The 24,852-nt window shown below is 35.1% G+C and overlaps 3 protein-coding genes across 6 annotated transcripts in view; 1 reads left to right on the forward strand and 2 right to left on the reverse strand.

Moving 5' to 3' along the window:
• Positions 1–3,049: 3,049 nt before the first annotated feature.
• LOC126741431 (uncharacterized) lies at positions 3,050–6,332 on the reverse strand. The gene is made up of 2 exons (XM_050447836.1): positions 6,201–6,332; positions 3,050–6,132 (listed from the first exon to the last, which is right to left on the reverse strand). Exon 2 carries the CDS (start codon positions 4,631–4,633, stop codon positions 3,602–3,604), a length of 1,032 nt encoding a protein of 343 aa, XP_050303793.1. The 5' UTR covers positions 4,634–6,132; positions 6,201–6,332; the 3' UTR covers positions 3,050–3,601.
• A 16,470-nt stretch (positions 6,333–22,802) lies between these two features.
• Positions 22,803–23,837, forward strand: LOC126741063 (uncharacterized). Its single transcript, XM_050447369.1, has 4 exons — positions 22,803–22,884; positions 22,943–23,096; positions 23,185–23,274; positions 23,333–23,837. The coding sequence occupies exons 1-4, from the start codon at positions 22,816–22,818 to the stop codon at positions 23,434–23,436; spliced, it is 417 nt and encodes a 138-aa protein (XP_050303326.1). The 5' UTR covers positions 22,803–22,815; the 3' UTR covers positions 23,437–23,837.
• Positions 23,838–24,488: 651 nt separating this feature from the next.
• Positions 24,489–24,852, reverse strand: part of LOC126741056 (uncharacterized) — a 36,470-nt gene continuing 36,106 nt past the window's right edge. For 3 of the 4 annotated variants that reach the window (XM_050447341.1, XM_050447340.1, XM_050447342.1), the window contains exon 5: positions 24,692–24,796. In XM_050447341.1, coding sequence (XP_050303298.1) covers positions 24,783–24,796 — 14 coding nt within the window. In that variant the 3' untranslated portion in view covers positions 24,692–24,782. Of the gene's footprint in view, positions 24,630–24,691; positions 24,797–24,852 lie in introns of those variants that run through there. The other variant, XM_050447339.1, reaches the window with a different exon arrangement.

The raw sequence follows: 24,852 nt of genomic DNA on the forward strand, positions 1-24,852 counted from the left end.
CAGAATGATAGATGTATTGCTTACGTCAGGATTCGAGATCATTGATATGAGATGATACTACATACCTAAAAAGTAAAAGGTACCTGTGAGCAAATATTTTACCCTAGTTATTGTGATTGTTAAATAAAAGTAAAATACGTTTACACAAGGCCATTTCAGGTTTATAGCACCTGTACACAATACCATAAAACTATCAATAAGACTAACATCCTTCAAATTATAGACATCAGTAGACCTTGTTAAAGAGTTGTTCTCCAATCCAGGCAGAACAAAACCTGATGTCCAGCATTAGAAATCGAGTTGATGGGATAGTGCTAGCAAGCACTCCACAAAACAACCCACTGATGTAATGGCCAATTACACAGTCTACAAAATAATCCCAGGAGCCACAACACTCTGGGTTGCACTAGTGCCACACACCTACTTACACTAGCTAGCGTTGTTTTACGTACCAAGCTATCAGGTCACTACACCTAGTACGGAAGGATGCGCATTTAAACATTACTTTCTTTATACTAATAATGATTAAAATAATAAGAAAAACATAAGGTAAAACATTGCTCAGTGAAAACTCTCACCTTTGTCAGGTTTGATAGTTCAATAAAGGCACTAACCACAACACTAGAGAAAAGTTACGGGAGAACAAGTGGACTGCTCCACGATTGTTTTCGAGTAAAGTTACCATCGAACTGAATTCTAAAAAGGATCATATTAGAAATATCCTTTAAAAGAATTCTGATAAACATCTGTCATCGCCTATGTTTTTGACAACTTGTAAATACCAATATTCCCACACATTATAACGTTTTCCGAAGTGACCTTTTTACCCGCATAAGTACTAGTAAGTGCTATTTCTGTTTATTTTGTTATCTCCGAAAACCTCTTAAAACCATAAAACTTGAAGATTCTCACAGATCGTCCTTATCTTTACATGTCAGCCCTTAACATTTTGATCGCTTATCGTTGCCTTTTTTTATTAATTTTTGATGATCGACAAAAACCAGATAAAATATAATAAGTAAAATAAATTCACGTCTTACAGTCGGCCATCCTGCAACGATCTCGTCCCGAGATAGCTACTTTTGTTGGTCTTACTCATCTGATAATAAATGCACTCCATCTTCACTACCACTCTCATAATCCGTGTCATCTGATGACATACCTCCCGGTACACACCATGGTCGCATGCGATCGACAGCTGTAGTATTTTCGTACCTTGAAGATCTTAAGGTACGGCGAGAATCATTCGTATCTTGAACGACGCACCTGCCGTTCAGTAAAACACTTTTAACTACCATTTGCCCACTATAAGTTGGAACTAGCTTCCTGCTGGACCCCGTGGCTGTCATCTGCTTTATGACAACTACCAAGTCACCTTCGTTATAGTTTTTGGGCTTCTTACGATAAAAAACGTAACTTGTGTCCGTCATTAGTCGTTGGAAAACTCGAGGGGAATTTTTGTTTTTAAACTTGAAGGTACTCTATTAAATTTATAATGCCCTTCAGGTGTGGCAAAGGCTGTGAATCGCTTTGAGGAGTCTTTGATTGGTACTTGATGATAACCTGACTTAAGAATTAAGCTTATGGAAAAGTTTCCGGCTTGCAATTTATCTATCTGATCATCAATTCTGGGTAATGGTTGATTTTCTTTGACTTGAAATTCAACTTCCTATAATCGATGCACAGTCTTTGTTCCCAATTTTTTTTTTCACGAGTAACTCAGATGAAGAATATTCAGATTCGGATTCTTGTGTAATGTCATTATCCAAAAGTTCGTCAACAATCATTTTGACAACCTCTTGTTCCGATCAAATTACACTCATCCATTTAGCGACATACATACGTTGTTTTCGCTTGATTACCGCGACAATAACCCCAGTAGCTAACGAAAACAACTCCTCCAGCTATAGAAAAGAACCCTATGGATGACCACCCGTCAAGTTTTCATTGTTGATTGAAAGAAACAATACAAATTGTTGAAGTTTTAAAAAAAATATATCTTATTTGCTATGTATTTAGTAACCCCTAAAGATGCTCAAACAACGCTCTTTAATTGAATATTATGTCAGTTTGACAATCTCATTATTTCAAAGATTTTTTTTTTCTTAAGAACGAAATATGTTGTACTTTGGAACAGAATCCATAAAATCAATAGACGAGAAAGTATCAGATAGTGTATAAAAAAAACACTAGGAGTACCAAAAACACTAGGAATACTAGGCAGTATGTCTGGCAGCAAATCATGTCATTTTTTAATCAATGAAAGTATATTTTAACTAAGGACACGCAGATTAGAGAACTTGCAAACGTTCATTCTTTAAGATTGGGCATTCAAGATAAAAAAACAAAACGGTCAGGAGTACAAAGATTTTACAATAAAAACATCATGGAATGTAACAGCGAAATTACTACAAGAAACATACTATAATAAGCATCAAATTAGCTTTGATCCATTTTAAAGATATGGAGTTCAATGTTGGTCGTGAGTCGAAAAGCGCGAAACGCAAGCATCTTCTACAAATACCCTAACAAAAGAAAAGCAAGTTCACCTTTTCTAAAATACGATGATTTCGAAGCAATGGTTAACAGTTGCAATAAAAACACGCCGAATGATTTGGAGAACAAAAAACTTTTCTACGAATTGGCTTGGAGAGATGATGAAGAGGCTCGCTCATAAGTAAGTTACTTTAAGAAAGAAACAAGCAGCCTTAGAGAATACACAAAACGTATAAAATAGAATCCACAGTTTTCGAAGACAACGCAAGGTGAAGATATACCTTTATCAAGCTGAAAATGTTTTTATTAATAAATTTTCTGTTGGGCTTGGCTTCCCTTCGAGAAACATGATCTTCACTTTGAGCTGTCCGTCTACCGAAACTACAGGTAACCTGTGCTTGAGGCTTGGTATTTTTCAGCGAACATTCCTGGGCCAGATGTCCCAGTCTATTGCATGGAACCAGGGACGTACCGAAAAGTCCGGTGTTGGGGGGGGAAAGAATTGTATTTTTACCAACTGGGATATTTTTTTAACCAACTTATAAAGTAGAAGGTTAGACAATTAGAGAATTAATTAAGTCAATAAACTCTTTTTGCATATCACTAACAAATAAAAAAATCGGTTCAATTTTCAACTCGTAATATTTATTTTATATTCTAACAAATAAGTATACTGGTTATAGTGCGGTTCTTTCACTGTAAACTTATTCAAAACTTACAACTTATATTAACTAGTATTTACAAATTACTTATGACCTTAAGTCTTCTTTGTTTTAATTTTGCCCATTGGGCTACTAAATTCTTAATATTTAAACGATCTAAAATGTCTCTTTCACTTTTCATAGCCATGATTAGGTCTAGCCGTTCGTTATTCATTTTTGAACGGCTGGCATTTTTTATAAATTTAAGCAGACTAAACTTTCTTTCATTAGTTGCTACCGAATATCCAGCTGTTAGTATAAATCTACAAAACTTAAATGCTATAGGAAAAATCTGTTTATTTTGGGAAGCAATTGTCATCACATCCTGCATGGACTTAACCACTTTTTCTGACTTGCTACATAGTTCAAACAATATTTCCAACTCCGCTTGTAAAGCTAATTCATCAATTTTGTGACTGGGTGGAAATAGTAAGATAGCCTGTTCTATTTGTGTTAAAATTATGTTTTTTTTTGTTTAAAGGAAAAGAAAATAAGTTTATCAATGGTGAGACATTTTGAAGCACAACTGACAAATTTTCATCTAAAAACTTAATTAAAGTATCCAGAACAAGATAAAATTCTTTTCTATAAAACTGCTTATATGGAATATTAACAGAGCTATCCCTATTTGTATCAATTTTTTTTGGAACAAGACGCCTCCTATGATGTTTTCGGAAATCAGTTTCCGGATCAACATTTAATTTTACTGCAAATTGTATGGCACTTTCGATTAAATTATTTACATCCTCTTCACTATTCCGAATATTTCGTAACGAAGTACATGTTAAAGAAATCATATTTACGGCATCAATGATATTCAGATCATCCTGTTCCAGAATTTCTGTGATTATTTTCATTTTATAAAATATATTTTTTAAGAACATTAAACATACTATAAAATCGAAACACAACATTCTTTTATATAAACCCAATGCTTTGGATTTGCTTTTATTGTCTATTGAATAATCATTAGCATTTGAAATATCTTCTAATAGTTGAAGTATTTCCTCGTATGATATGCTAATAGCTTTTAGCGTTACTGCCCGAGCGGTCCACCTTGTTTTGGATAATTTTCTTATTAAAATCGAATTTTCCACTTCAGCTAATTTTTCTTTCATTGCAAAAAATCGTTTGGTGCTCGAATTGAAAAAAACGTATAGCTCCTCCAACGTGTTAAACATTTCCGCCACTATAAATGAAGCGTGACAACTATGTTCCAAAGCTGTATTTGTTCTATGGGCTTGACATGGAATGTAAGAAATATTGTGACCCACCAACTCGGACAGCTTTTTTTGCGCACCTTTAAATTTACCAGACATTGAGGCAGCACAGTCATAGGATTGAAAGGCTAAATTGGCTGGCGCAATGTTTTGCTTTATGAATGTATCCAGAATATCTTGTGCGGTGGCTTCCCCAGTTTTATTTTTTGATTCCATAACAGACAGTAGTCTTTCCCTTGGTAAACCATTTTAATCAACTGAACGAACTACAATTGATAGCATTTCTTTGTTTGAAATATCAGGAGTATGATCCGCCATCACTGCATAAAACGGGCATTTTATTACTTTCGAGACAACTTCTTTTTGTATTTCTTTACCCAGTATTTCGATAAACTCATTTTGAGAAGAGGCACCCATGTAACTTACATGGTAAGGACACAATTTTCTGTCTGCTAGCCATTTTCCAAGAATTGGATTGTGACGGGAAAGCAGCTGCACAATTTGAACAAAATTTCCATCATTTTCGTCGTTTCCTCGAAATGCTAATCCTTGTCGACCCAATGTTTTAGCCACATCAAACAAAATACTGACAACTTCTGTATTTTGACAAAGAATGCGTTCTTCTTCAATTTTCCTAACTCTTTGTTCCTTGTTAATTAAAATATCAATGTTGTTTGCTTTATTAGTAAAATTACCATAATCCCGCAAGGCTTGTTTATGTGAGACGGAACTGAAATGTTGCTGTAACTTCCCTAATTTTTTTGATCCAGAGCTCTTCATTTTTCCCCATGATGAGACTCCATTCTTACTCCAAGCTAACTCGGATTTCTCCCTTCCTACGCCAGTGGGAAATAAAAAACAAACAAAGCAAAAAGCAGCATCCTTGGCTGTGCTATATTCTAAGAAAGGATACTCTTTATACCATCCAGAATTGAAGCGATTTTTACCATCGCTGGGAAACATTCTTAAATTAGGTTGGTGGGGTCCTAATGCAATGAGAAAGTCTCGCTCTTTGTCTGTTTTAATTTCTTGTCTTATGCCGGGGTCATGTAGAATCATCATATTATCTCCAACATGTTTATCTACTTCGTAAATGCTACGCTTCTTCTCTAAAACGGAAACATAAGATTCACACGACACTCGTGTTAATTCACATTTTTCTTTAATGGTATTAGTAATATCCAAAATCTGGATAATGGTAATATATTCATCTATATTACAATCAGTTTGGATATTAGTTAATAAATTCTTAGCATTAGTTAAATGATCTAATAATGAAGCAAAACTGCCAGTGCATTCAAACCAATTATTGTGGTCTACTTTATCTGACACATTATTGTCAAAGTCTTCTTGACTATTTTGGCTTGTGGAAGGCTTTGTTTTATCAAATTCTTCTTCGTTCACGTTAAAATTTAAAGAAATATTCTCCACTAAAAAAGAAAATAGTTTATTTAGGTGAAAAATATAATTTTTAATTTTTATCTAGTAAATAATAATGTTACCTTGTGATGATGCCTTCTCGCCCTGTTCTTGGATGAAGTCATTTTCGGAATTTTTGTCCGAAGGATTCATGAAGACCTTTTGATTTTGATTCACGTATGAGAAATTAGGCATTATTAACTGATCAGCTAAGTTATCCATCGAATCACTATTAAGTTGAGTCTTAGAGTTAGAGCTTATGCGGTCTGAAAAATGTTCGTGATCATCTCCTGTTTCTAAAAGATATTGCACATTTTATTATTTTGTGTTGCACTAGACCAATATGTTGGCTAATAAAACATACCATGTTCTGATTCCTGAAATGTGTAGCTTTCAATGTTTTCATTTTCAGGCTCCTCAATTAAAATGTCTACTTTGTTCAGCTTCCGGAAAAACGGTAATTAACTGTTTTGGCTTTTTAGTATTTGTTACATCTACAAATCCAAATCAGTAATCAGAAAAAGTTCTTGTGTTCTTTTTCCCTATAACCACTAATAAGGCCGGTTTATACATTACGAATTATCGTACGTTTTATTGGCTAATATAAAATCGAAATACAAAACTAAAGTTTTTACGAAATGTGTAATTTTTTTATTTTATTTGCCGTGAGAAGTACGTTTTTCTATTTACACACTATGTCGTAGCGTGTAAACCGGCCTTTAAACGCAAAAACCTATCAAAATATATCTATTATATTCTATATTCAGCTTACCTTTAGATTCTTCTTTGCTCTTTCTTTTATTCACTGCCAATTCAAGTATATTTTCTATCGAACTAGACGATGCTAAAACAATACAATACGTAGGTAATAATTTATCGCGAAATTAAGCTTGCTAATTAAGTATTGTTTATTTTTAATGACTGAATAAATATAATAAATGAATATAAAAATCTAGATAATTTTGTGGTTTTAGCACACCCCTCTTTTAAAAGGGGTGTAAACAATCTTGACTATATCATCTCCTTTACTTTTTACCTCATTACAAGGCCAAACCCGCGATTTAGTTGTATTAGTATGTATTTTTACCTACCTTCGCTAACTTCTTCATTTCGTCTTTTTTTTGCCGCCAAAACAAAAGGATTGTCTGGAGCGCCTACTAGTTTTACTGCTACACATTTTCCGCCGTGCATCTTTTTCTCATGTGTAGGTTTATATTCTTTCACAAACTCTGAACCACGCGATAAACACTGAACTCTTATTCTATTCGAACGTACTTTTTTTTCCATCTTAAAACACCAAAACTTATCCAAAACTTCAAAATGTATTTAAAAACTGAATAAGAACAATAATTCACCTGTTTGTTGCCGCCAAAACTAAATTTTTACTTTTGACTTTGACAAGTGACATTTTAGCGGGCAGTGCGCATTGATTTTAATATAGCTAAATGTGCATTCACACTATAAGCGGTAAATCGAATTGCTGCAATGTCGTATAAAATTATTTTGTTTTGAAAGTTAAGGACGTTAAGGTGTATATTTTATTCTTTGCAAGAGAGGATACCTACATTAAAAATTAATAGGGCTTTTACCAAAAAGTCTTCAGTTGTAACTTGATATAAATCAAGGATCAAGGTCTAGAATTTCATGTTAATCTTTGTAAGCGATATGTGCCGATATCATTTTGTTTATCGGGCCGCGACGTCCCAGAAATATTAAGAATAACACCGAGTCAACGATTTATTGACAGACATTATTGTATTTGGTAAAATTAGTTTTAAGAAAATGCTTATGTTAAGGTTTTTAAAAAATAGGTTATCACATAATGTTTTTATAAAAGTGTGTCATTAGTCTGGTTTGAAAACTTGAGTTTTTTAATTTACCAACTTTGGGAAATTTTTACCAACTGCACATTCTCATTGGGGGGGAGCCTCCCCCCTCCCCCCCTATGCATCCGTCCCTGCATGGAACATCTTTTGCTTAGACAATTCTGTTTTAGGCTCCCTGCAACATGACTCGGTTTGTAACCTTACTTGAGCTGTAAAATTTGTCCAGTTCTTGAAGGTCCGCTGGAGGTCAAGTTTTTTTTTTAAAGCACTCATATATTTATAAAGTGAGTCCACTGTCTGGTGATTACCTGCAGTAGCTTCTGTCTTAACTACAATATCGCTAATGCCGCAATAATGCTTTCCACTCCTCGCAAGAAAAACTCACGGTTGGCAAGTTTTTATACCACACGTTGGCTAAACCGTCCAATTTACTGGTAGCATAATAAATAGTTGCTTGCTCTGACCATTTAAATATTTGACGCAACTCATCTATTTTTTTTTACACCAGTCAAAAATCGTTTGCCCCTTATCTTTGAGGTTGAACACAGGTACAATCTCACCCTTCACAGCTTGTGCTATTGACCTTTCTTTATGCATGGTGGTCTCGATGAACCATACCTCAATAAAGGTTAAGCGGTCAATATATGGGTCGTAGTAAGGGAAGTGTCCGAAAAATTATCGCGACTTTGAGAGGGTATCGGTTCGTCTAGACTAGAGTAAGGCCGTCGTCCCACCAAAGATACGCGTTTCGTGTTTCCTACGTTTAGTTGTTCAGTTTAGTTCAAAATGTCATCGAGTGAAGACGAGGATGTGGTTGCAAGGTATTGGTATTTGCGGAATAGAAAAAAAATAAAAAGGCAAAAAAAAAGAAAATGGTGGGTGCATCCTTTTATTGAGAAAAATTTAAAAAAATGTTTGTTGCTGCTAAGGAGCTGCACAGACATCCATTAAAATCCAGTTCAGCATTTTGTTGTGCCATAATAAACAAAAAAAACAAAACTTCGATAAATGAAAAAAAAAACGCCAATACACACAGCTTGAATGTTGCTTCGCAACTGACACGTCCAGTCTCCCGGCAACACGAAGGCGACACGCATTTGGATGTGTCTTCGGCGCAGCGTTGGTGGGGACAAAATGATTTTAAAACATGGGTTCGACACGAAAGATACACGCTGACGACATCGCGGAGATGTGGCGTCGCTGTCGTGTATCTTTGGTGGGACGACGGCCTAAGGCCGTCGTCGAACCCATGTTCCAACTTCGTGTCAAACAGTCTAACAAACTTTCATCGAAATTTCGCAATTGGATCTCGCTAAACTCGCCCTTTAACCTTAGAAACTACACCCATTTACCCATATTTATGACCTTCCTATTCTATTCCCCCTAGCTTCTTCCCCCCAATCCCCGCCAAATTTGTAGCGGGATTCGTTACATACTTGGCATAAGTCCACCCTCTAACTTTTGAACTTCCACACATTAGAAAAGCAGAGCAAAACGCTCCCACGACATCTCTTCCGCGCTTCTAGTCTCCAAGAAAATCCTGCTACCTCGCCCAAACAAAACGCACTTTCTTGACCACATCAAGAAAGAAGTTTAACATCGCAACCAACTATGACGCTTCGCAAGGACAGACCATCCATTCATCAAAAGGTAATACTACCGCGCCAATTGTAGATGAAGGGCTCTACTTAAGGAGTTTAACTTGAAACCAGAGAATAAAACTCGACGAAATAGAGTACAATATTAAGCATCCTAGTGAGCTCTTTAAAATTACCCGCAACCTGACCAAAGGCATCAAAAACCTTTGTCCTTTCTGAATGTGCAAGGGAACACAATATCGGCCGACTAAAAGGAGAAATGATGGTCGATATCTTTGAAGCTCAATTCTCCTCTATCCCAGCCCAGGCAATATCATGCTGATTGCCAAAAAGGGCGAGTCATCCTCCCATCCAGCTACCGTCCTACGAGTGTTCTTTGCATAGATCATCCTTTATATAAGTGTCAAAGCATTTAATTACTTAAAATTTATAATATTAATTTTATCCAATAAAACTTCTATCTAAATTAACAATTTATTTCGAATAAATCAAGTACAAAGATTAATATTAATATTAAAGAAATAATTTTACTTTAAATGCCTTCTAATAATATTCAAATAATTTTTAATTGAATATTATTAGATTACGTTGAGTACTTGATCGTTACACTATTAACACTTTATTTCTTTAATATTGCGAGAGAGTACTGGTAGGGTATTTTAAAACTCAATTTTTCGATTTGCTTTATTTTAGTCTGGCAAAGAACCATTAGGAAATGTCTTATGTGACGCAAGACTTCATAGCTCTGTCCTCATCAATTCTGTAAGTAATTTTGCTATAATTGATTTTGAATTCTAGTTATCCTTTTTGTTCTGTTCTGCAGGCATATTCCTGGTTTTTGGCCTCAACACACTCTTTTCTAAAAAAAAATTAAAGCATATAAAAACAAACTTTGAGGACGTGTTTTTTGATGCTTTAAAAATCTTATTTTCGGAGCCATAATAGGCACCGTTCCATAAATTGCCACCCTGGATAATATTATATGATAAAAATAATAATTATAAGTGTTTATATTACAAAACATATAATTTCAGAAAATTTTAAGCAACTTCTTGTATTAATCATTATAAAACCATTTTGCATTTTTTGACTTATTTACTTTTTCTCTCATTTTATCACAAGAGATCATACTATGAGTTTAGCTGTATAAAAACATAATCTAGGCGAAAACAAAAGATTTCTTTGGTACTACAACCCTATATAAACCCTATGTAAAATTCAAATAGCTTACCACCAGTACTGGGTAATTTTCTGTTGGTATGATTTTCTATTATTTTGGAATATTTGTGACTCAATGATAAGTCACTTAGATCCATCTTATTGCCCATACAACCTTCCAGGGAGACCTTGAGAGGGACCTCTATAAATAAATTAAAATTGGTGGATAAAATTAAAAATTAAATATTTCCTCGAGAAATGTAAGAATCTTTAAGGGATCTACAAAAAAATATTATGTATGTATGTTTACACGGACAGAGTAACCATTGGAATCTCGGTTATTATAAAACAAAGAAAATCAGTTTAATTAGGGCAAAGTTGCGCATTACATGATCAAATATATGCCAGTAAAAAAAAATATCCTGCAAGATCCAGAAATATGCGAAAAAATAACAATATTTTCTTTGAAATAATAATTATAATTTTTCCTGAAGTTATTAATAAACAGATTTCAAAATAACATACACGTTTACATAGAAATTTTTTCATTGAAAATTTGAAAAAAAAAAGAGGACACCACTTACCTGCTATAACTGGATTTGAACTCTGAACAGGCATGCAGGGAAAAGTATTTCCTAAATCATTAAAGGAAGCAGGGCCTATTGTCTTGTTCACTGATATTTGTTAAAGGGTAATTTTGGCTAAGTATGGGATCTGGTAGTGTTATAAGATCTATTCCCATAGATGAACTGTCAAAATCAATTGACATTACTGTATTTTCAAACAAATCATCCCTTACTTCAATGTCCTGATCCACTAAAATGTTAAAAAAAATATATTGCAGTTGGTAGGTGCATCCCGCATTATCCCATCATCAGTGGTGGAAAACATCAAAAATTCTATACATTCATTTATTTGCATGGTAGATGCCTGTCAATTTTGTTTAAGAAAGATTTTATAGTAAATGCACTTAAAATGATAAAATTTATTTACTATAAATAATTCACGCTTTGTTTGACTATTCTGTGGTACTGTGAATCCCAATAATAAAATATACAGGGATTACAGGGTATCCTATTTGAGAGCCTATTTGTCAAGGGTGATGTAACTATCATAAGGCAGAAGAAAGCAGAAAGAATAAAAACAATCTTATGTAGGAAATTATTATGTATATTTTATGATATAATGGCACCCAGAATGGGACAATACTCCGGATAATACTATTACTAAAAGTATACAAATTTACTATAATACTTTACCTGGTAGATTAATAGTAGGGACTGCATTAATTCTAAGACCTCGAACTGTGCCTGGCACACAATCTTCTCTGGAGAAATGAGCATTACACACTAAACATCTATCATATATTTCAGCTGCAGTTAAAACATCCCAATGTTTTGGTCTCACAGCTTTTATGCAAGCCCTTAGGAGCCTGGGATTGTTTTTCGGAAACCGATGCCGCTTACTAGAGAAATCTGTACATCCCTGAACACAACATGGTCTTTGTTTTATCCTTTTGGGAGGATTATTCTGAAAACTGTGGTCCTCCTCCTCCATCCCACCTCTTGCCAATAATAATAGTCAAATTATAAATAGTACAGGGCACTATAGGGTCCCTAGCACAGCTAGCACTACCTATTATAGAAGTAGCACTATAATATACAAAACAAACTAATTAACACTTAATTAATAAAACTATCAGAAAATCGGAATATCAAAATATTAAAATCGCGACTGGGAATCCCTAAAATAAGATTTTGTAGGTTTTGTAGTCACCAGACGAGAGATCCTATACTCTTAAACACCAAAATAATACACTCGTTAACGGGTAACAATACTTTATTGTACCAATCGTACAAGAAAACAGCTACATAGCTTAGACACGTGGAAGTCAACGACTTTTACAACCAGTCTCTGTCACGACTCAGTTGCAACCTAATCCGCCATAATGGATCGAATACATCCTGACAATTGACAGCCTCCCCTCCACTCTCGGAGTGAGTGAGAGGGCGATACAAGTCCCCACACACTCCCCTCCTAGTGTGAACGTTACAATTCAACAAAGTCACAAACATTATATAATATGCAAAGATTAATAAAATTATGCATTAGCAACATTAGAATAACACAAAGTTACAAACACTATAATATGCAAAAATTAAAATTATAATTAAAATTATGTATTTGAAAATCTCACTTGCTTTTTACGAGCATAAGTTTTTAAAACCTTTTTAACCATTGGTACTGGCAAATCGCCAGGACCGTCCAAGTCGTGGGTTCCAGCCAAACTGGATGAGGTGACTGGCGAATTGCCAGCACCATTCAAGTCCTGGGTTCCAGCTAGACTCGAAGGGGTGGTTAAAGGAGGGTCGCTATCAAGTGTATCAGCTAACAAGTCTTCAGACATGAGATATGCCGGCTTAAGTAGCTCAACCGAGACGCTTTTCGTTTTCCCGTTGATATCGATATCAAACACCCTATCGGACGGTCTTTTAACAACCTTGTAAGGTCCGGAATAAGTTCGTTCGAGTGTCTTCGCAACAACTTTGCGTAAGAAAATATGGGAGCATTCATATAAATTTTTAAAAACAAACGCGCGCCTCTTGTGGTTATGTGTGACTGGAACAGGCCTGACAAGTCGCATAAACTCACGGAACTCCTCAATGAATGTGCGAGGATCAGGAGTAAAATCCCCTTCAAGAAAGAATTCGCCAGGCATGCGAAGTGTTGTGCCAAACAAGAATTCGGCAGGCGATGCCTCGGTGTCAGCACGAACATGAGAGCGCAACCCTAAAAGAACCGTGGATAAGGTCCGCGTCCAATTCTTGTCATTGTGACACTTCAAAGCGGCTTTAAGGCAACGATGCCAACGCTCGATCATTCCGTTTGCCGCGGGGTGGTAAGCAGTCGTATGGATGTGTTGAGTGCCAATAAGGCTAAGTAAGGCTTTAAATAAAGTGGCTTCAAACTCAAGACCCTGGTCAGAGGTAATAACTTTGGGAGACCCATAACGAGAGACCCATGTATCATAAAAGGCCCGCGAAACAGTTTGGGCAGATTTATCCGGGATTGGAATGGCCTCTACCCAACGGGAGAACCGATCAATCATTGTCAAAATATAATGGAAGCCGTTGCTTGGAGGCAGAGGGCCCACCAGATCGATATGTACCTGGTCGAAACGACCATCAGGGGTTACAAAATGTTCAGGAATAAATTTGACATGCCTAGAAACCTTGGCATGCTGGCAATCTAAGCAGGTTTTGCACCATAGTGCAACATCACGGTGCAGACCGGGCCAAATGTACTTCATGCGAATTTGCCTGTCAGTTGATTTGGTTCCACAATGGGCAGCGTTATGTATACGATCAAAGATCACGCGCCGTAATGGCAAAGGGATAAAGGGGCGAATGGAGTCGCCAGAGATATCACAATATAAAGATGTCTTGTCAGGACCAAAGTCGAAGGTTTTAAAACAGAAGTCTTTATGGGGGGTCTTAATAAGCTCTGCCAGTTCTTCATCTTTGCTCTGCAAATCAGAAATTTGTTTTAGAGAGATGTCTATGGGTAGAGAAAGAGACTCAATACGTGACAAACAGTCAGCCACCACATTATCTGAACCTTTAATGTATTCAATGCACGTAGTAAATTGGGAAATGTATGAAAGTTGGCGAGATTGCCGGGGAGAAGCTTTGTCTGGACGCTGAAGAAAAGCGTAGATCAAGGGCTTATGGTCGGTCACAACCTTGAACTCCTGACCTTCAAGATAATGCTCAAAGTATTTAATTGCCTCGTAAATGGCTAGCAATTCCCTATCGTAAGGACCGTATCGAGTCTGCCGAGGGGACAATTTCTGAGAAAAGAATGCTAAAGGCTCCCAAGACTGCTTCGTTCCATCAATCGGTTCAGACAGTTGTTCGAGGGAAGCACCAATTGCAATGTCAGAGGCGTCGGATACCACACGGAGTTCCGCACCAGCGCGGGGATGGACTAGTAAGACTGCACTAGCTAGCTCCTGTTTAACTTTTTCAAAAGCTCGTTCAGACTGATCCGTCCAGATAATAGGACTTTGATCATTTTTACGCGAGTCCTTGAAATATGCATTTAAAGGAGCTTGAGAGGAGGCCGCGGTAGGAATATTGCGATGGTAAAAATTTACCATGCCTAAGAAGCGGCGAAGCTGAGAGACCGTAGAAGGCTTGGGGAAACTTAAAATGGCTTCAACCTTAGTAGGAATAGGAGATATACCACGATGGTTAATGCGATAACCCAGAAAATCAATTTCATTAACGGCAAGAACACATTTGGCGGGATTTAAGCGAAGACCAAATTCTCTAAGTCTTTCGAAGACTACTCGTAAATGAGTGTGATGGTCTTCAATGGTTTTGGAGAATACCAAAATATCGTCCTGATAAGCAAAGGTAAAATCAAGGTTGTTCAAGGCTTGGTTGAGATATCTCTGAAAGGTCTGGCTAGCATTACGCAAGCCGAAAGTCATGAACATGAATTCGAACAAACCGAAGGGAGTTATTACAGCAGTCTTTTCGATGTCCTCAGGATGAACTGGAATCTGCTGATAAGCACGAATAAGATCAAGCTTGCTGAAGATTTTTTTACCATGTAATTTACTGGAGCAGTCATATAAATGGGGAATGGGATATTTATCCGGTTTGGTGACCGCATTCAACGGTCTATAGTCACCACACACCCGCCACTCGGTGTCACCCTTTTTGACCATATGAATGGGACTTGCCCAAGAGCTAGAAGAGGGTCTACACCTACCAGTGTTTATCCAATGCTTGAACTCCATTTTTGCATACTTAAGATTATCAGGCGGTAGCCGACGAGCCCGAGCTGACAAGGGAGGTCCTAAGGTAACTATATGATGGAAAACTCTAGGAATTTTTGGAGGAATATTGCAGGAGCTGCCTGTAATTTCTGGGAATTCTGAAAGAATTTTTTTGCACTCACTATCTATCAGCACACAATGTATGGAGTGTACAGGAGCCTCTTTGACAATTCCTTTAGAGCATAGCTCAGTTGAAGTGTCCAGTAAACATTTCCTGCGTAGATCAACCGCCAAATTATACTGAAAAAGTAAATCGGCGCCAATAATGGCATATGGAACCTCCGCAATACAAAAGTTCCAGGATATGTCGCGCCGCAGCCCCAAATTCAGAGTACGAAGCGCCTCACCATAAGTATTTTTGAAGCTATTATTAGCGGCATAAAGTTTTAGCCCAGCCGGTCTGTCGCGAAACCTAGGATCGACTGGCACTAGCGAAATGTCCGCACCGGTATCGACAAGATAAATTTGACCTGTGGTTCTGTCACGGATATGAAGACGTCGAGAAGGTCCAATCACACCTTTACCTGCCGCCTCCAAACAGGAAGGTGTAGAATTTAGTTTTTTGGCTTAGCCGAAAATTCCGCGAACATTTTACACCACTCTTTGCACGAAAGAGCGTTATTCGGGTATTTCTGATGCGCATAACATAACTCGGATTTCGCAGAATTACCCCTGCGACCCTGATTGGACCCAGACCGTGACCGACCGCGACTGCATAAGCGTTTAAATTCCGTTTGCATTTGCTTAAATGATTCCATCATGGTGTCAAATTTTGCCTCGAGCTTTTGAAATTCAGAGCGGTCTACCGGCAATGATGGCACGGGTTTTTTAAACACCCCGAAAGCTTGGGGAAATTCAGCGTTCGAACCAGGTTGACACGAAATCTTGTCGGCGATAGTGGCTAAAGTTTCAAGGTCCTTGTCTGATACAATCGTTAGAATGTCGCGCTGCTGTTGCGAAAGACAATCGAGAAAGATTGTTTTAAGAACTTGATCCAAGAGGTTACTTTCATTCAAATCACGAAGTTGACTCTATACTATAGAAGGTTTGCAATTAACATCGACACGACCCTTTAATAACTTTTTTAAGCTGTCCTCCTTAGATAAGGAAAAACGTGAAACAAGCTTGGCTTTTGCTTGTTCAAACGCATCACCCGGAAGCGGACTCGATTTAATAATTGAGCTGATACATTTGAAGGCTTCCGCATCGTCAATAGCCATAACTAAATAATCGAATTTTGTAGAATCTACAGTTATATTGGAACGGCGGAAAGCGGCATCGACCTGAAAAAGCCAGCACTGAATGTCAGAAGTTATAATTTTGGGAATTTTAGGCGAAACAGCGTCGATGCGGCCTTCATTACGGCCATTACCGGCAATAACATTAGCCAGGGCGTCCCTGACATCACGTAGTTGAGCATTAGTTTGATCTAATTGCACTTGTAGCTCTTCAGCCGACATTATGGCAACAAAATGAATAATATATGTGAAATAAATGAATAAAAAAAAATAAAAAAGTATGATCTAATTTTAAATTAAAAATAGTTTCCAACACAATATTTAATACAGTAAAAACAGTGACGATAATTAATCAAAAGGGATGATTATCACACATCCATAATAAAAAACTTAAGAAATTTAAACTTTTGTACCTTTACGCACTGCACTGAAGTATCAAATCAGCTGATCCCTCAATCACAAGTTTGAAGTTTGAAATCAGCTGATCCTGCTGTCAGACGGCGAGATGCAAGAGTCAAGTGGCGAAACGTCGCGCCCCAAAGTACAGCAACCAGCCAAACATCCGGCAACCGGCAAACAGCAACCGTACGAACACTACCAACAAGTATAGTCGCTTCGCTCCTATACTTTTGGTCCGTGGGGACCAGTTTGGAACCTTTAGGTCTTGTCTGTGAAGGGCTATAAAGGAATTCTTAAAAAAAAAACAAAAATTATCAGCTGTACCAACGTTTATATGCCAAGGAAAGAGATGACCAGTGGTTGGGGTATCATGCTTCAAAGAACCATAATTTGTTATATAGTCGCGTTGTGTTAGTATACTATCTTATATTTCAAATATCTGTCGAAGTATATTAATTGTATTCTAAATAAAGCCTGAATACCAAATTCGATTAGAATCGGACCAATAGCAAAAAAGTTACGGTAGTCATGTGACCTAGGCTGACTCAAATGTCAGTTATCTGTCATAATTTATTCCTTGTATCCTAAAGAAACCATAAATACCAAATTCAGAGAGAAGTTCCCATAAGGGTCTATTTATTGAAATAGAACAAACAGGGATTTTACGTCGATTTGTTTTAATTTTCCTTTTTGTTTTGAAATATAATAGTAATAAAATATCAAAAGAATTAACAGGAGGAGAATAAGAAATAAAAGAAACCATCAACGAATCGAATCGAAGCTATAGACGCCGAGATATTAGTAAAAATGTAGGAAAAACAAAAGAAAACTGTTTTTTTCCCACGGTATCATTTCTTTTTCTTAAAATAATTATTGACAAATTTTAGATTTAGCCCTAAACTGGCAATTTTCACTAAAAAAACCCAAGAAAAAAAATTTTTTTTTTGGTCGAAAATCGAAAGGGGTATAGCCATGAAAAATTGCGAAAAAATGGTTTTTATTTTTTTATAAATAAACTATAAATCTGACAACTTCTTGTATTAAATAAGAGTTCTTCGCTATATTAAGAGGTATTCGCCTGTCAAAACGAATCGGTTCTACCTATTATACAATCGGAGAAAATTAGAAAAAACTATTAAACATAAATATCGAATTATCAAGAGCCCTATGGAAAAACTTCAATTTTTTATTTTTCTAACCTGTACTACTTCAGAGTATCTTTAAAAAAGATTATTACCAATTTGACTCTAAAATGAACGGAAAACCTATTTCTCTGCATTTTTCGATTTTCGAACAAAATCCTGGGTCAAAATGACCATTTTTCCAAAATATGCTCCGAATTCAAAATTTCTTTTTTCTGGTTAAAGACCATTCAAAAACTAATAAAAAAGCTTTATGACAAAATCTTCCACGATTTATACGAGTGCCATAATATAAAGGGAAAAATTAGATTCCATAAGAGCCTATGTATAGGGATAAGACAACCGGGATTTTACGTCGATTTTTTTAATTTTTCAGTTTTATTTCGAAAGGCAATTGTAATAAAATATAAAAAGAATTAACAGGAGGAGAATAAGGAATAATAAAAACCATCAACGAATTGAATCGAAGCTATAGAAGTCGAGATATTAGTAAAAATGTGAAAAAAAATAAAAGAAAACTCGTTTTTTTTCCACGGTACCATTTTTTTTCTTAAAATGATAATTGACAAATTATAATGCAAGCCCTAAGTTGGCAATTTCCAGTAAAAAAAACCTAAGAAAAAAAAATTTTTTTTTTGCTCCAAAATCGAAAGGGGTATAGCCATGAAAAATTGTGAAAAAATGGTTTTTATTTTTTTCTAACTAAACTATAACTCTAACAACTTTTTGCCTTAAACAAAAGTTCTAGGGAATATTACGAGGTATTCGAATGTTAAAACTAATTGATTATAGCTATCACAGATTCGGAGAAAATTGTAAAAAACTATAATTCATAAATATCGAATTATCAAGAGCCCTATGAAAAAATTTCATTTTTTTATTTTTCTATCGGGTACTACTTCAGGATACCTTTCAAAAAGGTTATTATCGATTTGACTCTAAAATGAACAGAAAACCTATTTATTTGCATTTATCGATTTTCGAACAAAACCGGGCCCAAAATTAAAATTTTTTCAAAACATGCTCCAAATTCCAAATTTCTTTTTTCTGGCTAAAGACCATTCAAAAAGGAATGAAAAAGCTTAATGACAAAAATTTTCAAAATCTATAATAATGCTACAATATTATGAAAGAAAATAAGTTCCCTTTAAAGCATATCCAACCGATGATTTTTTAATTTGTTTTTCAAAGGCAAATCTAAGAAACAATTAAGTTAAAAGCAATAGGGTACTACAAAATATTATCTATAAATATATACGTATAATCTAATAGGAAATTTCAATCAAATCGGGCGAATACGAAAGAAATTTTGATAGTCACGTGACTTAAAAACGCAATATTTTAAAAATTTGTAAAAATTCAATAATGGCATCCTAATAAAACTCTAAATACCAAATTTCAACCCATTCGGATCAATAGCAAAAGAATTATGAAAGTCACGTGACTTTAAAATATAATTTGACAATTATCTGTTAAAATTTATTAATTGTATCCTAAATAAAGCATAAATACCAAATTTGAACCCAATCGGACTCATAGCAAAAAAGTTACAATAGTCACGTGACCCGGAAGTCAAATGTCAAATATTAGTCAAAAATTAATAATTGCATTCTAAATAAAGCCCAAATACCAAATTTGAACCCAATCAGACCAATAGCAAAAAAGTTACAATAGTCACGTGACCCGGAAGTCAAATGTCAAATATTAGTCCAAAATTAATAATTGCATCCTAAATAAACCCCAAATACCAAATTTCAGTCAAATCGGACAAATAGGAAGAAAGTTAAGGTAGTCACGTGACCTTAAAACATAGTCATGTCAAATATCTGTTAAAATTTCTTAATCTTATCCGAAATAGGTACTAGGTACCAAATTTCAACCAAATCGCACCAATACCAAAAAAGTTATGATACTCGACTAACCTTAAAAATCAATAATTTCAAAAAATTTTTATTTATATCCCAAAAGCAATGTTTAAGAATTGTTAACATTTATTAATAATAAATTAAATGGTAAAAACTCACCAAATATCTAAATTTTTATTTTAAATTAAATAGATCATTACGACCGACCCGTGTATATATTCGAATAATTTTAATAAAATAATCGGGCAAATTTCATTTCGTCTCACCCCGGTATAAAACCACTGACTTTTCAAAAAAACGGCATTTTTCGAAGACGTCAAAATGTTTGCCGAATTTTCCTGGGCGCAATACACAATTTCCCCAATTGATATGCACAGATTCGGAAAGCCCATTCATTTTCTGATTCGGTGCTTCCTTTCCCTGATCGTTTCCGGTTCATTTTCATTCATAATTTTACAAAAAACCCAACCAAGTCCCGGCCACCTGTTACGAGCAAAAAATTTTTAACCACAATGCGTCAAAGTATTGTTCCCACTAGCCATTTCATCAGAGTTTAGGTTGACACCTCCAATTACCTGCAAAAACGCAAAAAAATGGACTTTTTTCATAAAATCGCATTTTTCGGGTACTTGTACTATCGTTGGAACCCTGAAATTTTAGTATGTGTTGTAAAACAAAATTTCGGATCTTTTAGATGATGTCTGATCTTTTCACCATGTACAGGGACGTGGAAAATGAATTAAACGCGAAAATTCGAATTGCTCAGAACCTATTAAAGTTGGAAGATTGTAATTTTACACAAATAATGGGGTTATTAAAGTATTTAATGCCTGAGAATATAAATTGTCCAGGTGCAACCACTAAAAAGTTATTAAATAAAATGTGATTTTCGGGTCGGACCTTCATGGGTAAAGTTCATTATTGCTCGCCCTGTATGGTTCCCAAAAATTTCGGTTATATGGCATATGAAAGGTAAAGGATGAAGTTATTTTTTGAAAAAAAAAAATTTCCCAAAATAAGTATCGTTTGGCGGAAAATCCCAAAAAACTGAAAATGCCAGAACTCGTAAAATAAATTTTTTACAAAAAAAAGCTCCAAGTATGTCAAATCTCTTATAAAATAAAGTCTTTTCGCCGAAACAATTTTTTTATAAAAATTTTTTTTTAGCCTCTGGAGAAGTTTGAATTTTTTTTTTAGTCACTTTTGTTCGCTTATAACAACTCACCCTGTATACCGATCGGGCCCAAAAAGTATACAGACATGAATTACTATAAAGTCTTTTATGCCTAAAAATTTCAATTTTTTTGACAGCGTTAAAATTGAGATCTCGTGCAAAAATGAATTTTGACCCGTTTTTTTACGAATTTTTGACTTTGAGACAGTACAGCTCCGTTTGGTGGTACCGAAAAAAAAATTCGTTTACGGATCCATCATTGCCAATGTATTGAGAGACTCTATGCCAAATTTCATCGTTTCGCTAGCCATACAGCCAAAGATATGAATTTTTATTTCCAAAAAAACACGATTTTTCGGGCCCGACGTGGCGTGCATAATATAGTCTGCGACTATATAACAAGTATAGTCGCTTCGCTCCTATACTTTTGGTCCGTGGGGACCAGTTTGGAACCTTTAGGACTTGTCAGTGATGGGCCTTAGAGGATTTCTTAAAAAAAATCGCAAATTATCAGGTGTACTTAAGTCTGGTCAGTCGGGGGGGGCTAAGGTTTATCTGCCAAGGAAAAAGAGGACCAGTTGTTGGGGGTATCATGCTTCAAAGAACCATAATGTGTTATATAGTCGCGTTGTATGTCAATATAATGTGTTATTATGTCAAATATCTGTTAACGTTTATTAATTGCATCCTAAATAAACTCTAAATACCAAATTTCAACCCAATCGGATTAATAGCAAAAGAGTTACAGTGTCACGTGACCTGGACCTCAAATGTCAAATATCAGTCAACATTTATTAATTGCATCCTAAATCAACCCCAAATACCAAATTTCAACCCAATCGGATCAATAGCAAAAGAGTTACAGTGTCACGTGACCCGAACCTCAAGTGTCAAAAATCTATCAAAATTTAATAATTGCATCCTAAATCAATCCCAAATACCAAATTTCAACCCAATCGGACCCATAGCAAAAAAGTTACAATAGTCACGTGACCCAAAACTCAAATGTCAAATATCTCTCAAAAATAGTAATTTCATCCTAAATAAAGCCCAAATACCAAATTTGAACCCAATCGGACTCATAGCAAAAAAGCTTTAATAGTCACGTAACCCGGAAGTCAAATGTCAAATATCTGTCAAAAATTAATAATTGCATCCTAAATAAACCCCAAATACCAAATTTCAATCAAATCGGACAAATAGGAAGAAAGTTTTGATAGTCACGTGACCTTAAAACATAGTCATGTCAAATATCTGTCAAAATTTATTAATCCTATCCGAAATAAACCCTAGGTACCAAATTTCAACCAAATCGCACAAAAAACAAAAAAGTTATAATACTTGTCTAACCTTAAAAATTAATAATTTCGAAAATTTTTTATTTATATCCCAAAACCAATGTTTAAGAATTATTAACATTTATTTTTAATAAACTCAATAGTATAAAACTCACCTAATATCTAAATCCATGTTTTAAATTAAATAGATCATTACGACTGACCCGCGTATATATTCGAATATTTTTAATAAAATAATAGGACAAATTTCATTTTGATTCACCCCGGTATAAACACACTGACATTTCAAAAAAACGGCATTTTTCACGTCAAAATGATTATTTGATTTAATGGTCTCTTAGAAATAATACAATACAAACAGTAACTATAGTTGAACGATACAAACAGCGTTCCTAACAACCATTGTTTGAATTTTATTTTGGTTCATTTCGTACCATGCAAGCGAACACAATGGATGTTGACGCAATGGCCGAAAGCCTACAGGCGATCATTGAGTGTGTACCGGTAAGAATTTATTTAGATTATATTTTGAATTAGTTGTTCGTTATATTTTATCGAATAGTCGGAACCTCAACCCAACCCAACCCAACCAAAACCTCCCTACCCAATCCAACCCACCGAATCCTCCCGACCCACCGAATCCTCCCGACCCACCGAATCCTCCCGCCCCACCGAATCCTCCCGACCCACCGACTCCTCCCAACGCGGTATTAATAGTAAGTATAAAATTCACTGAGATATTGCTATTTTTTATTTTCTTTCTAATTCCCGCGGAAAACATTAAAATTCTTTATTTCGTTACAGAAGAAAATTACAATAATAGAGGGAGGAGATGGAGAGCGAGAAATAGCAGGATTAAGAGGCGTAGAGAGCGCGTCAATCTCCACCAACAGAGTAATATATAACGTTTTTATATTGTATTTAAGTTTGTTATATGTTTTTTTTCTTTTAGAAACGCTATTGTCGGCCGTAACCGACGCGGTGGCCAGCGCTATTTTAAGGCAAACCAATAGAGGAGGTTTGCCTTACCGTGGTCGGGGCAGGGGAAAATATTAATTTTTATTTTTTTGAATTATATTTTTTTTTATAAATATATTATAAACATTTGATATAAGTATTGTTGTCTTATTAAAAAACTATAAAATATATGAATAGATTGGATATTCTGTGTACTGGATTGCCTGTATAATACTAAAAGTGAATGTGATCTTTTGAGAAAAGTGTAAAAGGGTTTTTTTAATGTATATCATAATATGCTAACAGATGGCCATAGACTAGGGTATATTTGTGTTATACTTGTATGTCGCTCATTAAATCAAACTAAAAATAGAAATATATGTTACTGTAATGCACATTTATGTTACTCCAACAAAAACGCTCCTATATAAAGTCCAGTGCAACGATATATTAGAATGGTCACCCGTCAAAACACCAGCATTTTACTTCTCAAACAATGTAAATAGAAGGTGGATGACATTGTTTGGCAGGTGGAATGCTGGTGTTTTGACAGGTGACCATTCTAATATATCGTTGCACTGAACTTTACATACATCCTATAGTCATACATTCATCGCTCTCAAATATTCCAGTCTAGGGCCACCTTAAACCTGAAAATTCAGGCAACATATATCTCTAATATCAGCCCATATATGTTGGCAGAAAATTAAAATCTTGGATTTACTGTTAAAATAATAAAAAAGGAGAATATACTTCAAATGATGATTACAGCTGTCAATTTCACATTAACAAATATCGAAAATTCAATCAAATTAAATTTTCCTTGTTATAAGCAAGTGGAGAATTTTTATATATAATTTTAATTATTACTAGTAAGAAATGTGTTGGTAATTTATTAAACAGTTTATATATTTCAACCAAGAATTTCATAGAACTCTACTTGTTTAGTTATTATGTTAATAGTAATATATAAATTATTGACACATGATTATCCAAAGATATTATGCCTCTTTTAAGAAATTAACACAAAATTTAGCATATAAATCTTAATTTATTATGGTCACACTATAAAATCTGACTGATTAAAAAACTAAAAGGAATTAGAGGATAATTATCACGGTAACAATGATAAACGTAACTATAAAAATATATAGAATTATAACATTTTTTTATTACATTTTATTTTTCTCTTCAGAAAACACTAGTATTGTTAATAAGTTCTTCTGCTCTCCCATGCAGGGTGTCGAGGAGGCGGGCATAGAGCATATACTTTTCTCGTTATGTTATTTTTTCTGTAATAAAAGGCATAATTAGATAATTTATTTAAAAAAATGATATGAAAGCAATGTTATACCTATATTCTCCACAGGTTGGATTGGGTTGGGTTGGGCTGAGTTGGGTTGGATTGGGTTGAGGAGGTGGGCATAGGGCATATACTTTTCTCGTTAGGTTATTTTTTCTGTAATAAAAGGCATAATTAGATAATTTATTTAAAAAAAATGATATGAAATCAAT

The sequence above is a fragment of the Anthonomus grandis genome, chromosome 10, assembly GCF_022605725.1.
Source record: "Anthonomus grandis grandis chromosome 10, icAntGran1.3, whole genome shotgun sequence".
NCBI classification, from domain to species: domain Eukaryota; kingdom Metazoa; phylum Arthropoda; class Insecta; order Coleoptera; family Curculionidae; genus Anthonomus; species Anthonomus grandis.